Source organism: Erythranthe guttata, chromosome 4 (genome assembly GCF_056151865.1).
Source record: "Erythranthe guttata isolate IM_541 chromosome 4, IM_541, whole genome shotgun sequence".
Lineage (NCBI taxonomy): Eukaryota > Viridiplantae > Streptophyta > Magnoliopsida > Lamiales > Phrymaceae > Erythranthe > Erythranthe guttata.
This window is the reverse complement of record NC_142536.1, coordinates 18,627,122-18,641,249: the sequence shown is the minus strand read 5'-3', so window position 1 is coordinate 18,641,249 and position 14,128 is coordinate 18,627,122. Positions and strand designations below refer to the sequence as shown.

General features: G+C 35.2%; 2 protein-coding genes across 3 annotated transcripts; one reads left to right on the top strand and one right to left on the bottom strand.

Moving 5' to 3' along the window:
- Nucleotides 1-442: 442 nt before the first annotated feature.
- On the bottom strand, nucleotides 443-5,698 carry LOC105949001 (beta-galactosidase 8). 2 transcript variants are annotated; one of them, XR_016030943.1, is made up of 19 exons: nucleotides 5,321-5,656; nucleotides 5,134-5,229; nucleotides 4,931-5,043; nucleotides 4,752-4,818; nucleotides 4,568-4,660; nucleotides 4,340-4,483; nucleotides 4,158-4,246; nucleotides 3,966-4,071; nucleotides 3,804-3,891; nucleotides 3,566-3,684; nucleotides 3,300-3,464; nucleotides 3,002-3,180; nucleotides 2,659-2,771; nucleotides 2,454-2,566; nucleotides 2,248-2,364; nucleotides 2,019-2,151; nucleotides 1,341-1,716; nucleotides 928-1,261; nucleotides 443-832 (listed from the first exon to the last, which is right to left on the bottom strand). XR_016030943.1 is itself a non-coding variant. In XM_088817198.1 (19 exons), exons 1-19 carry the CDS (start codon nucleotides 5,483-5,485, stop codon nucleotides 725-727), a joined length of 2,526 nt encoding a protein of 841 aa, XP_088673324.1. In that variant the 5' UTR covers nucleotides 5,486-5,698; the 3' UTR covers nucleotides 443-724. The 2 variants fall into 2 exon arrangements, 1 of the variants encoding a protein (XP_088673324.1); XM_088817198.1 differs by having other exon boundaries at nucleotides 1,341-1,555; nucleotides 2,050-2,151; nucleotides 5,321-5,698.
- A 2,168-nt stretch (nucleotides 5,699-7,866) lies between these two features.
- On the top strand, nucleotides 7,867-12,426 carry LOC105949108 (beta-galactosidase 8). The gene is made up of 19 exons (XM_012972382.2): nucleotides 7,867-8,314; nucleotides 8,397-8,492; nucleotides 8,610-8,722; nucleotides 8,830-8,896; nucleotides 8,994-9,086; nucleotides 9,169-9,312; nucleotides 9,398-9,486; nucleotides 9,583-9,688; nucleotides 9,782-9,869; nucleotides 9,954-10,072; nucleotides 10,167-10,331; nucleotides 10,429-10,625; nucleotides 10,714-10,823; nucleotides 10,912-11,021; nucleotides 11,109-11,222; nucleotides 11,308-11,409; nucleotides 11,508-11,722; nucleotides 11,802-12,135; nucleotides 12,219-12,426. The coding sequence occupies exons 1-19, from the start codon at nucleotides 8,150-8,152 to the stop codon at nucleotides 12,327-12,329; spliced, it is 2,538 nt and encodes an 845-aa protein (XP_012827836.2). The 5' UTR covers nucleotides 7,867-8,149; the 3' UTR covers nucleotides 12,330-12,426.
- The last annotated feature ends 1,702 nt before the right edge of the window (nucleotides 12,427-14,128 follow it).

Genomic DNA, 14,128 nt, shown 5'->3' with positions numbered 1-14,128 from the left:
TGGCTTATATTTATGACGTACTTTATATAAAATCAGTTAGAAACTTTGGAATATTATAAACTTTGGAAATCTTTATAATGTAAAAAAATTCCCTATTTTTTACATAATTACATCCATCTCCCTTGAATTTGTAAATTTCTTACATTAACACCCTTTTGTAGGGTGGATGTAAGAAATTTGCAAACTGCAGTGATTAGATGTAATTTCTCAAATATGAGGGATTTTTTGTAATAGACTTTACTTCAGGGGATGTAGTTGTGATTTACCCATCTTTATATGCAAAAAAGAGTTTATTCCAAATTGTACCAGTATGTTATATAGAATTGCTAAAGAACTGCCCATGTTATTTCATTTGCAAAATCTACCATAGGATTTAATTTATTTTTGCAATTGGTACCCTTGTTTAGGGGTTGTGTGCTATCTTTAATTGAATTATACGGGGTTTTTGTGCAAATAAGATAATATATGGTGGTAGTTTTAGCAATTCAATGTTGACACAAGGGTACTAATTACAATAAATCCTATACAAAAATTATGTACATATTTTTACATTGACCCACAAATTTAGGGGTAATTAGAAGCTACAACCGGTCATTGACGTTGGATGAATTTCAATCGTAGATCTACGCATAAAATCACACACAATTATGTGTATCTATACTTAATAGATAATTATTTAATCAAATCTACGGTCGAAATCCACCTGATATAAATAATCTAAGTATCAACCACAAAAAGCTTCCACAGCTAAAGTCTTGTAAATATCTGGACAAGGATCACCCAAATTCTCCAGAGTCATTTCAATGCTGCATTTTTGTTTTCCCATGCAATACTGTAATAGAAATAATAATATTTTAATATAATTAATAATTAATAATTAATAATTAATACAACACGATTAAGAAAAAATTAAAAAAGATTAAATACCTTATTAACAACGGTCGTAGCCCGGTTGCTCCTGCATTGACCTTGTGTGAAACTTCCACATTTACCCTGCGGATTTCCGTAGCCGACAAACTGGAGTTCCTTAATCACCTGTGATTGGTAAGGGCATTCCAGTAAAAGCGTCGGTTTGGTGACACGTGTCAGATAATTAGAGTCCCACAAATCCAGGGGTGCAGGGTAAGATTCCGAGACTGCGCCACAGATGAGCCCTATCTCCCTTGTGGCGATGGATATCATTGTCGGATCGCCTCCGATTTCCTCCAGCACCACCAGAGTGTTTCCGGTTGGTTTGAGCCACGAGCGTGGCACGTGATATCTGCAGTAATATTTTATTTATTTATTCAAGAGAAAAAGATAAAATTATTTAATATTAGAATATGTTAATTGACACGTACTGCTGCTGAGCTGGCTTTCCACAGCCTTTGAGACATTTGTCCTGGGAATATTCTCCTCTGTAGTCGCAGTTGTCTGTGCACTTGCCTTCTGGAGGTGACACGTAAGCCGGCCAGTAACGGCCGATTCCGTTACCGTTAATCCAAGCATGCCCCTTTCCCATTCCTGTGAAGTCTATTGCTACTGGACTATTGCCAGCTGGAGCCGAAAACTGTGTCTGGTCAACAAAATTTTATACACCAAATTAAAATTAAAAAATATTTAAAAAAAATCCATTCTGATTCCAAACAAATGCAGAAATTATAAATTCATTTCGAACTCCATATTTTGGAAATTTACCATTTATATTTGTAAAAAATGAAAAGTATTTCTGAAATTCTGTTTTTTTTTCAAGAACAAAAATTCTTAATTGCAAATTTACATTAAACAAAATTCGGAAGTGAAAAATCGAATGTGATTACGAAAAATGCAGAAATTTAAAAATTCATTTCGAATTTTCCATATTTTGGAAATTTATGACTTTAATTTCTGAAATTCCATTTTTTTAAGAACAAAATTTTAGTTGCAAATTAATTAAAAAAAAAATAGGAAGTGAAAAAGTTGAATTTGATTCCGAAAAATGCAAAAAATAAAAAATTCATTTCGATTTTTATTTCGGGAATAAATAAAAAAATATTTACGGAGTAGGCATCGATGATCGAAATATATTACCTTGTACCATGTTAACGGAGTGTTCTTCGGAAACACAGGCTCGGACACCCAATATTCGGAACCTCCGTTCGATAGGCCTAATTGTTCTCCTTTCAGACCAATCTGTTTAGTTATATTCCATAATTAGAAAATAAAAATAAAAATATATAAATAAATAAAAATAATGAAAAAATTTAATGAAAAAGAACTTTAAATGACCTGATAAGTCCATGGTACTTTGGAGAGTTCAATAGTTGATGAACCATTGCTTAAACCATTGATCTGAACCGGCCCTTGGATTCCTGCCGGTATTTGATCGAAGAATGCTCCGTAGTTCTGGATTTTCGACAATTGATTTGTATTATTACGAAACAATAATTCCGAAAAAGAAAGATGGTTGAATAAATGTGTGATCAACGACGAACCGATAGCCCCACGGTGAAACACAATAAATCGATGTTGTTTTTGCCTGGTTTCAAGTTGTTCAGAGGAACGTCGGTCGCGAACCTGCTACCGATGCTATCACTTCTTCCACCACCTATAATTTTTTTTTAAAAAAAATTCAAGATTATAACTAACTCATTGTCGAAAAATAGATGAATAAAATTATCGTTTTAATTATGAAAAAACCTGCAAGCTTCCCATTGACAAACGCGTACAGTCCATGCCTAACGGATTCGACGTGAAGTTGCACCGTAGACGCTTCGTTAACCAGAGGGTCGTTAGCATCGAGATTTAAGCTCCTGCACATACCCAAAAAAAATTAAATAAAATAAAATTATAGTATATATATATATAAATTTGTCAAATTTTATATATAAATAAATACAGTAGAACCTCGATTAAATAATAGTTTCTCTTGGTCCCCATTTGGTGAAAACGTGTTTAATTATTAACTCGATTAATAATTCGCTAAATTAATAGAATTTTTCTGGTCCCGACTGTTTTAATTTATAGAGGTTTAACTGTATACCTTAAAGAGTACCACAAGAAGTCACTTCTGTCACCGGTAACGCCAATCTGCTCTGCCAACGAAGGCTGCACAAAAGCGTCACCGGTGAGAGAAATTCCGATAGGCTCCTTAAACCAGCTCCAGCTCCAGTTCAACGTAGTTCGTGGCACGAACTTTGTGAAGGCTGTTATAGCATTCACCTGTCGTTTTAGCAACGACAAAAAAATTTAAAATAAACGAAAATACTTAATAACTTTGTAAGACGTACAACAAAAAAAAAATCAAGATTGTCGATACCACGAGACGAATTTAAATTTACCTTCGCAGTGTTGTACACTACATTCTTGCAGTCGGGTAATATGCTGACGGACCAAGCCGGTACGTCGTGGTAATTCCCGTTGAAATAAATCTTTGCGTTCGACTGAGTATCCAAATTGGCAAGAAAAGCAGCACATGCCCCTGATTCTAACTGATAAACGGTTGTCTGTGAAAATAATCGGAAAACAAAAAATAAACCGTAAAAAATCATCGTTCGCAAGAATATATACGAGCTCGAATTGAATTGATAAATCGATTTTTTTTAACCTCCAAATTAGTGCCAACACTAGTGGTAACACCAACAGTTTCCACCATTGCATATTCACAGAGCTTTATAGCCTTGTGTAAATCTTTCAAGTGACCCCACTTCGGCTGTCGAGGAAGACCTAAATCGCAATAGAAAATCGATAAATTAATACTTGATAATTTAATAATTCGCTAAATTAATAGAATTTTCCTAGTCCCGACTGTATTAATTTATAGAGGTTCAACTGTATATATATACCATATTCATCCATAGGAGAATCATAGTCGTAGCTAGTTGTGATGAACGGTCCACCAGAAGTCCGTCCGAAGTTAGTCCCACCATGGTACTGAAATAAAAAAGTCGAAAGTTCCGATGATCTTATTTAAAAAGAAAACGGAAAAAATTGTAATTATAAAGTACCATGTAATAGTTGAGCAATGTTCCGTTGTTCTGGAAAAACCGCGCTGCAGCGAAAGCAACGTCTTCTACCGGTCTGTATGGCACCGGAAGTCCCCATGCGGAAAACCTAATGTTTTATATCATGAAGGCATTTATAATTAGTATAAAAAACATACGAAAAAATTACGAAAACATATTATTAGTGTTTATTACCATCCACTCCAGAGTTCGGTGAAAAACTTGGGCTTATCAGGGGAATTAGGAGTGAATTTGTCACAGTAGAATCCATTGCACGTGTTTATCTGCGCGAATAAACGAGAAATAACGTTACATCTACATAAAAAAATCACTCGTTTGAAAGAGACGTAAAAAAGCAAGAATAATATAATTGTTACCATTGAATAGGGTGCATCGTCTTGCTGGCACATTACCCACGGGACGTCTGTCTCCATCGAGGTTGCCATTTCTGCGGCCCACTCGATGTAAGGTTTCGCACCGTCACCATATTTCGACTCCACATTTCCATACTCGTTTTCGATCTTACATTATATTCACAAAAAATAAAAATCATTAATTTGTAAGAGATTAAAAAACATGGTTAGTTTAACTTAAATTATTTATACCTGAGACAAAATAATGGGGCCTCCTTGTGATGCAAACAGATTGTTCATCTTCATTAGGTTCACAACCCTAGACGTAAATCGCTGCATTTCAGACTGCAATACGATACCGAACATAAATTAAAAAGGCAGCTAAAAATTATTATCGAGAATAGAATCGTAATTATTAATTAGTACAAAGAGAAACCTTGAATACGTCATTGTTAGTGCGAAGCTCAATACCGGGTAGAAAATGCAACCACAGAGGGAATCCACTGCGGTGAATTAAAATCGAGAAGCAAACCATTTTAGCGTTTAGTAAGACTAATTACGATTAATGCGAAAGAATTAAAAAGAAAAAAATGAATATTTTTGAGTGATAATTACCCATAGTTCCATTCAGCACAAACGTAAGGACCGATACGAAGATGAACGTATAAACCGGCTTTACCGATCAGCTTGATGAATTTCACCAAATCGTTTCGTCCAGTAAAATTATACTGCCAAGAAAAAAATCAACAAAATAATAATTATAACTATTAATTAATTTATAGTTTTTTATTTTTTTTAAACGAAAAAAAATCGAAAACCTGGCCTCGAACTGGTTCATGCAGGTCCCAGAAAACGTAAGTCTCGATAATATCCAATCCTCCCTCTTTCGATTTCTTTATCAAACCCGGCCACATCTGCATGCAATATTTTCACACAATTAGATACACAAACTTGTATCTATAATCTATACGCACAATCGTGCGTGAAACTAATCGACGTACTAACACCGGGAGTGCTTCGTGGATAATGAATGGATCCGGAGACCAAAACCCTACGCTTGCCGTCGATAATTAGCGCCCGTCCATCGTACGACACGTTCGCAGCTGTACACAGCGAGGCCGCAGCCGCCAAAAGCAAAAACACCACCGCCGCCGTCGGGATTCCGGCCATTTTCAATCGGAAAAACAGAAAGATTTTTTTTTTTCGCTTATTTCCTTCTATTTACAGGAATCATTTATTTACAGAGAGCAACTATTTTTTTTTTTTTGAGCTGCGAGCCCTAGGGCAGATCTAGGAATCCACTGGTGGTGGTGCTCCGAAAAATTGAATTGGGGTTCCGCCATTAATATATAGCTTGAGAAGATGATGCGTTGACTTTTGTACACTGAATTTGAATCTACGGTACATATCTGTTTCCGAATTTTCACCGGCGCCATGAAAATAGCTTACCCTCTCATTTTTAAGATATTAATATGGTTAAGTGAGATTAATTAAGAGTTCAAATTGCCAGCACAGCTAATTAATTAGTAGTAATTAAAAAGTATTACTAAATACACAAATAATTAATCCGAATATATACTATATTTTGAATTCGAGTAACACAAATTTTAATTAATCGTATTGTTTTGTAATGGTTGATCCATGCAAAAGATATTAGAATAATGAAACCTATATATAATTTAAAGCTTATATACCAATGGTAGTGATTAGTGAATAGAAAAATCAAGCATGCATGCAAGCAAATATAACTAAGTACGAAAAATAAATAAATAATTAAAAAAAAATATTGTTGATGAAGATCATGGCATTTAGGCAGCCAGCTTCATAAACTCACACACATAAACACCCCAACACACACACACACACACACACACACACACACACACAAAAGTTTGAAATTTGTGCGTGTGACTCGCGAGTTGTGTGTGCATGTTACACGTATTAGTGTGTGTTATGTGTGTGTGTGTGTGCAGTGGCGGATGTAGCCATGGTCTAGGGTGTGCAGTTGCACACCCTTGATTTTCAGAATATATTACTATTATACATAAAATAACAGAAAAGGCAGTTGGCTGAAGTGGTAAAGATATGTCTTATTTTATTAATAGGTCATGGGTTCGAAACCCACCCACACAATAATGGAATTTTTTTGAAATCTTAACATTTTTCAACTTTTTGGTCTTTAAATATTTACACAATTCACCTAAAATTTGTAAATTATAAATTTTTGGTCCACTATTTTTATAAAATGATATTTTAATTTTTTATTCTACAACATTTTTCAACTTTTTGGTCTTTAAATATTTACACAATTCACCTAAAATTTGTAAATTATAAATTTTTGGTCCACTATTTTTATAAAATGATATTTTAATTTTTTATTCTACAATTTCGAACCCCCTTGGCAAAAATCCTGGATCCGCCACTGTGTGTGTGTGTGTGTGTGTGTGTGTGTGTGTGTGTGTGTGTGTGTGTGTGTGTGTGTGTGTGTGTGTGAGTGTGTGCATGTGATTTTGTGAGTTGTTCATCTTTGTTTGTGTTCTATAGCAAAAGAAAAAAGAAGAATATGGTCCTTAAAAACTTGTGTTGGTGGCCAATTTTCCCTTATTTAATAAGTAAATTAACTTCCACAATTCATCTCTTCAAATTACATAGTAAATTACATTGTAGTAAGAAATGATCTAACGGTTGTAGCAAATGAACCTACGTCGATTGATCCAAATTCAAAGTCCCTTGCTGGCGATCGCTAGTTGGAGTTTGTCACATATAGTTAGCCTAGTGTCATTTATGTCTCTCATATGATTTGCAAACTATTGTACGAGAGTTTAAATTTACCGGCCAGTGCACCGATATAGTTAGCTCTGCTGGTTTTTTCATTACTCAAAAGAAATAGGTAAATTGTAGAAATTCCTCTCTTTATTTCAAATCTCCCAATCATATATATTTGATTAATCATAATTCATAATTCTTATTTATATATGAATGTCTATCATTTACTTGATCAAATCCAACTTAATATAAGAGTATTTAGTAATTCAATACAAAAGGCCCTTTATTTTTTTCTAAATTTAAAGAGTAAATTACAAAAAAAATCCTCAGGTTTAGATAATTACAAATGACCTCTCAATTATGAATTTTCTTACACGTCCACACTTATGGTGTTAAATTCAACACAATCTTCTAAATTCCGTGGAATGTTCTCTAGTTTGTACTCGTTTTTTGCAATAATATAGTTTCTGATGTATCACAATCTGATATTTACAATAAAAAAACACATCTTACGATCATCTTGCTTCAAAATGCTAAGCTGGGATAAATCGGGTACAAAATTGAGAATATTCCATATAATCTAGCAGATTCCAATAAATTTGACACCGCAAAGGTGGACGTGTAAGAAGATTTATAGTTGAGGAGTGATTGTAATTATCCAAACTCAGAAGAGATTTTTTCGTAATTTGATCATATATCAGAGGTGGTGTGTAATTTACCCAAATTTAAATAAGAGGCAAGCAATTTTCATGGCGCCGGAGAAATTGGGGAAACAGAATGAATGTATACCGCAGAATCCGAGCACACCTCATATTCAGAGAAAACCACTCCACAAAAGCCAACGCACCATCCTTCTCAAGCTATATAAATGGCGGAATTCCATTTCCATTATTCAGAGCACCACCACTACCACTGGATTCCTAGATCCGGCCTAGGGCTTCCCCTAATTAAAATAAATAATAAATAAAAATTAAATCAGAAGACAAAAAAAAAAGTTGCTCTTTGTAAATAAATAAATTCTGTAAATAGAATAAGCACCTTTTTAATTTTGTCTTCTGATCGGGAATAATGGCCGGAAGCCGGACGGCGGCGGTGGTGTTTTTGCTCTTGGCGGCGTCGGCGTCGCTGTGTACAGCTGTGAGCGTGGATTACGACGGGCGGGCGTTGGTCATCGACGGCAAGCGTAGGGTTTTGGTCTCCGGATCCATTCATTATCCACGTAGCACCCCCGATGTAAGTATATATATTTGTGCGTATAGACTATAGATACAAGGTTTTGTATGTAATCGTGTTTGCGTCGCGTGCATGCATGCAGATGTGGCCGGATTTGATAAAGAAATCGAAAGATGGAGGATTGGATATTATCGAGACTTACGTCTTCTGGGACATGCACGAACCAGTTCGAGGCCAGGTTTTTTTTTTGTTTAGAAAAAATATACGAAAAATTGTTATTTTTTAAAATTAAAATAATACTAATAATAATGATAATGATGACGACGACGATAATAATCAAGTAAAATTTTGGCAGTACGATTTTACCGAAAGAAAAGATTTGGTGAAATTCGTAAAGCTGGTTGCTGAAGCTGGTTTATACTTGCATCTCCGTATCGGTCCTTATGTTTGTGCCGAATGGAACTATGGGTAATTAAAAACACTTAAAAATATATATAAATATTTTTATTTTTGGTTCTTGAAATTATTCACATTAATGCGAAAATGGTTTGCTTCTCGATTTTTTATAACCGCAGTGGATTCCCTCTGTGGTTGCATTTTCTACCCGGTATTCAGCTTCGTACCGACAATGACGTATACAAGGTTTCTATTTTTCCTTATTAATTTACATCATTCTTGATAATAAATTTTAGCTGCATTAATTAATAAATATATGATGTTTAAATTGTGTTGCGTGTAGGCTGAAATGCAGCGATTTACGGCCAAGATTGTGGGCATGATGAAGCAGAACAATTTGTATGCATCGCAAGGCGGTCCCATTGTTTTGTCTCAGGTATATATGATGATTTACTTAATCAAACATTTATTTCCGAATTAACGAAAAAAAAATGATTGATTGAATTTAACGAATGCAGATCGAAAACGAGTACGGAAACATTGACTGGCAGTATGGTTCGAGTGCGAAACCTTATATTGATTGGGCTGCACAAATGGCAACCTCGATGAACACGGGTGTTCCATGGGTTATGTGCCAGCAGAACAATGCCCCTGATCCCATGGTAATTAATTAATTAACTTCTAATTGCAATCGATTTATTTATTTATTTTTAGACGACGATTCTAATTGCTCGTTTACTTGTGCAGATAAACACTTGCAATGGATTCTACTGTGACCAATTCACCCCTAATTCGCCTTCGAAGCCGAAGTTTTGGACTGAACTATGGAGTGGATGGTAATAAACATAAATAGTTGTAATAAAAATAATTAATCTCTTCATATTTGTTTTATTTTATACTAAATTATTAATGCATTGTTATTGTAATATTAGGTTTTCTGCATGGGGAAATCCGGTGCCGTACAGACCGGTCGAAGACGTTGCGTTTGCTGCAGCGCGGTTTTACCAGAACAACGGAACCTTGCTCAACTATTACATGGTATGTCTTATGTTGTAATTATAGTGCTTTTTTTTTAATAAATACGATTACAAGAACTTTCGACTTTTTATACCAACATTTGATTGCATGCAGTACCACGGTGGAACTAACTTCGCCCGAACTTCTGGTGGACCCTTCATCACAACTAGCTACGATTATGATTCTCCAATCGATGAATATGGTATATATGCCTTTTCTCGCTATTATTATTCGTCGTAAAAATATACTAATTTCGATAAAAAAATTTTTTTTTGCTGTGATTTAGGTCTTCTTAGGCAGCCAAAGTGGGGCCACTTGAAAGATCTACACAAGGCTATAAAACTCTGTGAAGAGGCAATGGTGTCAACAGTCGGTAATACGACTAGTCTCGGCCAGAATTTGGAGGTAAAAAAAAAAAGAAAAAAAAACGAATCATCTTTTTCGATTATGTCTTGAATTTGGAAACTCGTGTGGAATGATAATTTATTTGATTTCACAGGTTACTGTTTATAAAGCTGAATCAGGCGAATGTGCAGCGTTTCTTGCCAATTTCGATTGGCAGTTAGACGCAACGGTGACCTTCAACGGCAATTCTTACGACTTGCCGGCTTGGTCCGTCAGCATATTACCCGACTGCAAGAATGTAGTGTACAACACTGCTAAGGTAATTAATTTAATTCGTCTCTTAAATTGACAACCTTAATTTTGTTGTCTTAATTTGTTATTAACCGTCGTTTTTTTTTAAACTAAAACGACGACAGGTGAATGCTATAACAGCCCTCACAAAGTTTGTGCCACAAAGCGGTTCGAATTCTTCGGTTGTATCCCTCTCGAGCTGGAGTTGGTTTAAGGAACCTGTCGGAATTTCACTCAACAACGAAGCGTTCGTTTTACCTGGTTTGGTTGAGCAGATTAACACTACTGCTGACAAGAGTGACTTCTTGTGGTACTCTTTGAGGTACATATATATATATATATAAAAGTTCACAATCGTATATATAATACGATCGTTTTTTTTCTTAACATGTTTTTCGAATTTTGTGCAGTATCGATCTAAACGCTAACGACCCTTTGCTTAAAGAAGGATCTCAGATACTACTTCATCTCGATTCCGTTGGACACGGACTTTACGCTTTCGTCAATGGCGATCTTGCAGGTTAATTATTCGAAATAACGATAATTTTTTTCTTTTTTGAATTCCAAATAATCGGAACTTCAACCGATGATCGAATTTTGTTTTATAGGGAGTGGAAAAGGCAGTAGCAGCAACAACAAGTTTTCGATGGATGTTCCGATGAATTTGGAACCAGGAAATAATACCATTGATCTATTGTGTTTGACTGTCGGGCTATCGGTTCGTAACCTCATTTTCAATAACAATCTCTTTTTGTTTTTTATCGGAATTATGATTCCTTACATAATAATGCAAAACTATTTCCAGAATTACGGAGCATTCTTCGATACGTACACAGCTGGAATCGGCGGTCCGGTGCAGTTCAAAGGCTTAGCCAATGGCTCAACCATTGATCTCTCCCCACAACAATGGACTTATCAGGTCATTTAAATTTCTATAATTGCATTTATTTAATTTAATTTAATTTAATTTTTATTTATCGATTATGGATTATATCGAAAAACAGGTTGGTCTGAAAGGCGAACAATTAGGCCTATCTAACGGAGTTTCCGGACAATGGGATTCCCAGCCTGCTCTTCCTAAGAACACACCGCTAACATGGTACAAGGTAATAATATACATCCACACGTACTCCCGTTTTCTTTTCGTTTTTTTTATATTAATTATCGAATTAATTAATTGATGAACATTTTCTTGAAAAATCAGACAACATTCTCTGCTCCAGCTGGCAATAGCCCTGTTGCGATCGACTTCACGGGAATGGGAAAGGGGCACGCATGGGTTAATGGACACGGAATCGGGCGCTATTGGCCAGCCAACGTCGCTCCGTCGAACGGAAACTGCGCGGACACATGCAACTACAGAGGATCATACTCCAACAACAAATGTCTTAAAGGCTGCGGAAAGCCAACTCAGCAGCAGTACGTCTCGTAAAATATTATTTCACGATTTTTTCATTTCTTAATTTTTTTTTTACATATTAATAAAATACTATCGCAGATATCACGTGCCGCGATCGTGGCTCAAGCCAACCGGAAATACCCTAGTGGTGTTGGAGGAAATCGGAGGCGATCCGACGATGATATCTTTCGCCACAAGAGAGCTAGGACTCCTCTGTGGCAAAGTCTCCGAAAACTACCCTGCACCCCTCGATTTGTGGGACTCTAACTACTTGACACGTGTCACGAAACCGACGCTTTTACTGGAATGCCCTTCTCCATCACAAGTCATAAAGAGACTACAGTTTGTGAGCTTCGGAAATCCGCATGGAGGATGTGGCGGTTACACACACGGCCGATGCAGGAGCAACCGTGCTCGACGCGTTATTCACAGGGTATTTTTTTTTCTTCTTACACTTTTTATTTGTCGAAAAATCAAGATTTTTTATGTGGATTTTGTTTTTCCGGTTTCGTACAGGCTTGCACGGGGAAAACGAAATGCAGTATCGATGTAACGGTGGAGAATTTGGGTGATCCTAACTGTGGAAATGTGACAAAGAGTTTAGCTGTTGAAGCTTTCTGTGGTTAATTATTTGATTTTCCAGCTTGCCAATGTAATAAAATTTGTACATCAAATTTAGAATCTGTATATAAATAAATTGCAAATAAAAGATTTTATTTCCCCATTTTATTTCTCATATTTGTAAAGTATAAGTCCACACAAGTCACAACACTTGTTACAGTTTATTAATTATTAATTTAAGCAAGCAACAATTTTTATTATATAGCAATTTGTCACTAATAGCATACTTTTAGAATAAATTTAAATTTTCACCGGTAAACTGACAGAAAACAAAAATTCAGTAAGTGTCGAATATTGAACGGAAAATTCGTCTCGATATTCGGTAAATATTCTTTGGAATTCTGGTTTTAGGTACGGTATACGTATTGATGTCCGGAATACAGAAGCGTACCGAATACCGAAAATATTTAATAAATATTTATTTTTTTGTTTTATTCTAAATTCTTTAAGGTTATAAAAAAATTATAAAATAATTATAGATTGATATTTTTTTCAATTATTTACAAATTAGCCACTACTAAAAATCAGTTTGTGTTATTAGGGTTGATTATTGAAATTTTAAATGTCAAATTCAAGAATTAATTTATTTAAATGTTTCTTTTTTTTTTTTTACATTTTTTATAATATTAAAATATAATTTTGGTTTTACCGATACCGAACTGAAACAATCGAATTAATTCGGTAAAAAACCGAACCGAATAGTTTGGTACGGTAAGCGTACAAATTATTTTGGAAGTACTGGATATGCATGTGCATTCTATGGTTGGATGCTTTGATTGTTTGTGTCAATCACACAATATAAGATGATTTAACTTTCGTGACGCTTTATTTTTTTTATTTTGGCACAACTTTCACTTATCGTACTGAACCTACTTATTTGAAATGAATTCAAATATTATTTACATCTTATTAAATCGTATAAAATGTAAAAAAATTGATGAGGCTTTACAAACTTGATATTGTTGGATTTTTGGGCCTAAATGGATTTTATATCCAGCCCATTAACCCAATATCCAGCGGACATGTGATCGGTTAAATTCCGAGAACCGTTTAGATCTTCAATCTTGACCGTTGATTTTCATTTATTTGATCCACGTACAAACACTCATTCAAGATATTTGACCCCCACCTCTTCCCCAAACCATATTTTATGATATTTCGTCTCTTCTCTCTTCTACCTATTCAACATAACTATGACTGTATCGAATATGTTCTCCGCTTTAGAGACAACTTCTCCTTTCCATCTATATATAGTAACCTGTTTTAGAGAGAGATAGAATACACACACAATTTTGAATTTCTTCTAAGTTTCAAACGTATGTTCTTTGATGAACGAGTGAGATATATAAACCTCTAAGTGAGGGAAACACGAGAGAGAGAGAGAGAGAGAGAGAGAGAGAGAGAGAGAGAGAGAGAGAGAGAGAGAGAGAGAGAGAGAGAGTTTTCAAATCTGGTGAGGTTGGGGGGTTATGGATGAGAGCGTTGAGCAAACTGAGTGGTTCTGACCTGATCTGGATAGGGTTTTTGGGTGACACTTTATTGTGTTGTTAGAGCCACGGCCGATGGGTTTTGGATGATAAAAAAATGTGACCAAAGAAACTGACGCGACCCGTAAGCCCCTTGATTTGTTGAAGTGATGCTACTCATAGCTTCTCTGGTTGTGTTCATTTCGTTCATATATATTGTTCTGTATTTCCATATCCCGTAAGGAATATATGTAATATATTAGGTATTATATATGTATCTCTTATATATATCTTGGAGTTCAGACGAGTGCCCAACAGTTGTATATTAAATTCTTCGTA

Bases quoted from the DNA above. Each gene is read 5' to 3' on its own strand.
- LOC105949001 (XM_088817198.1), bottom strand. From the start codon at position 5,485: ATGGCCGGAATCCCGACGGCGGCGGTGGTGTTTTTGCTTTTGGCGGCT. The intron at 5,230-5,320 runs GTTAGTACGTCG...TATTGCATGCAG, and splicing joins ATCCACGAAGCACTCCCGGT to ATGTGGCCGGGTTTGATAAA. The intron at 3,465-3,565 runs GTTAAAAAAAAT...TTATTTTCACAG, and splicing joins GTGTTGGCACTAATTTGGAG to ACAACCGTTTATCAGTTAGA.
- LOC105949108 (XM_012972382.2), top strand. From the start codon at position 8,150: ATGGCCGGAAGCCGGACGGCGGCGGTGGTGTTTTTGCTCTTGGCGGCG. The intron at 9,870-9,953 runs GTATATATGCCT...GCTGTGATTTAG, and splicing joins TTCTCCAATCGATGAATATG to GTCTTCTTAGGCAGCCAAAG. The intron at 11,223-11,307 runs GTCATTTAAATT...ATCGAAAAACAG, and splicing joins CACAACAATGGACTTATCAG to GTTGGTCTGAAAGGCGAACA.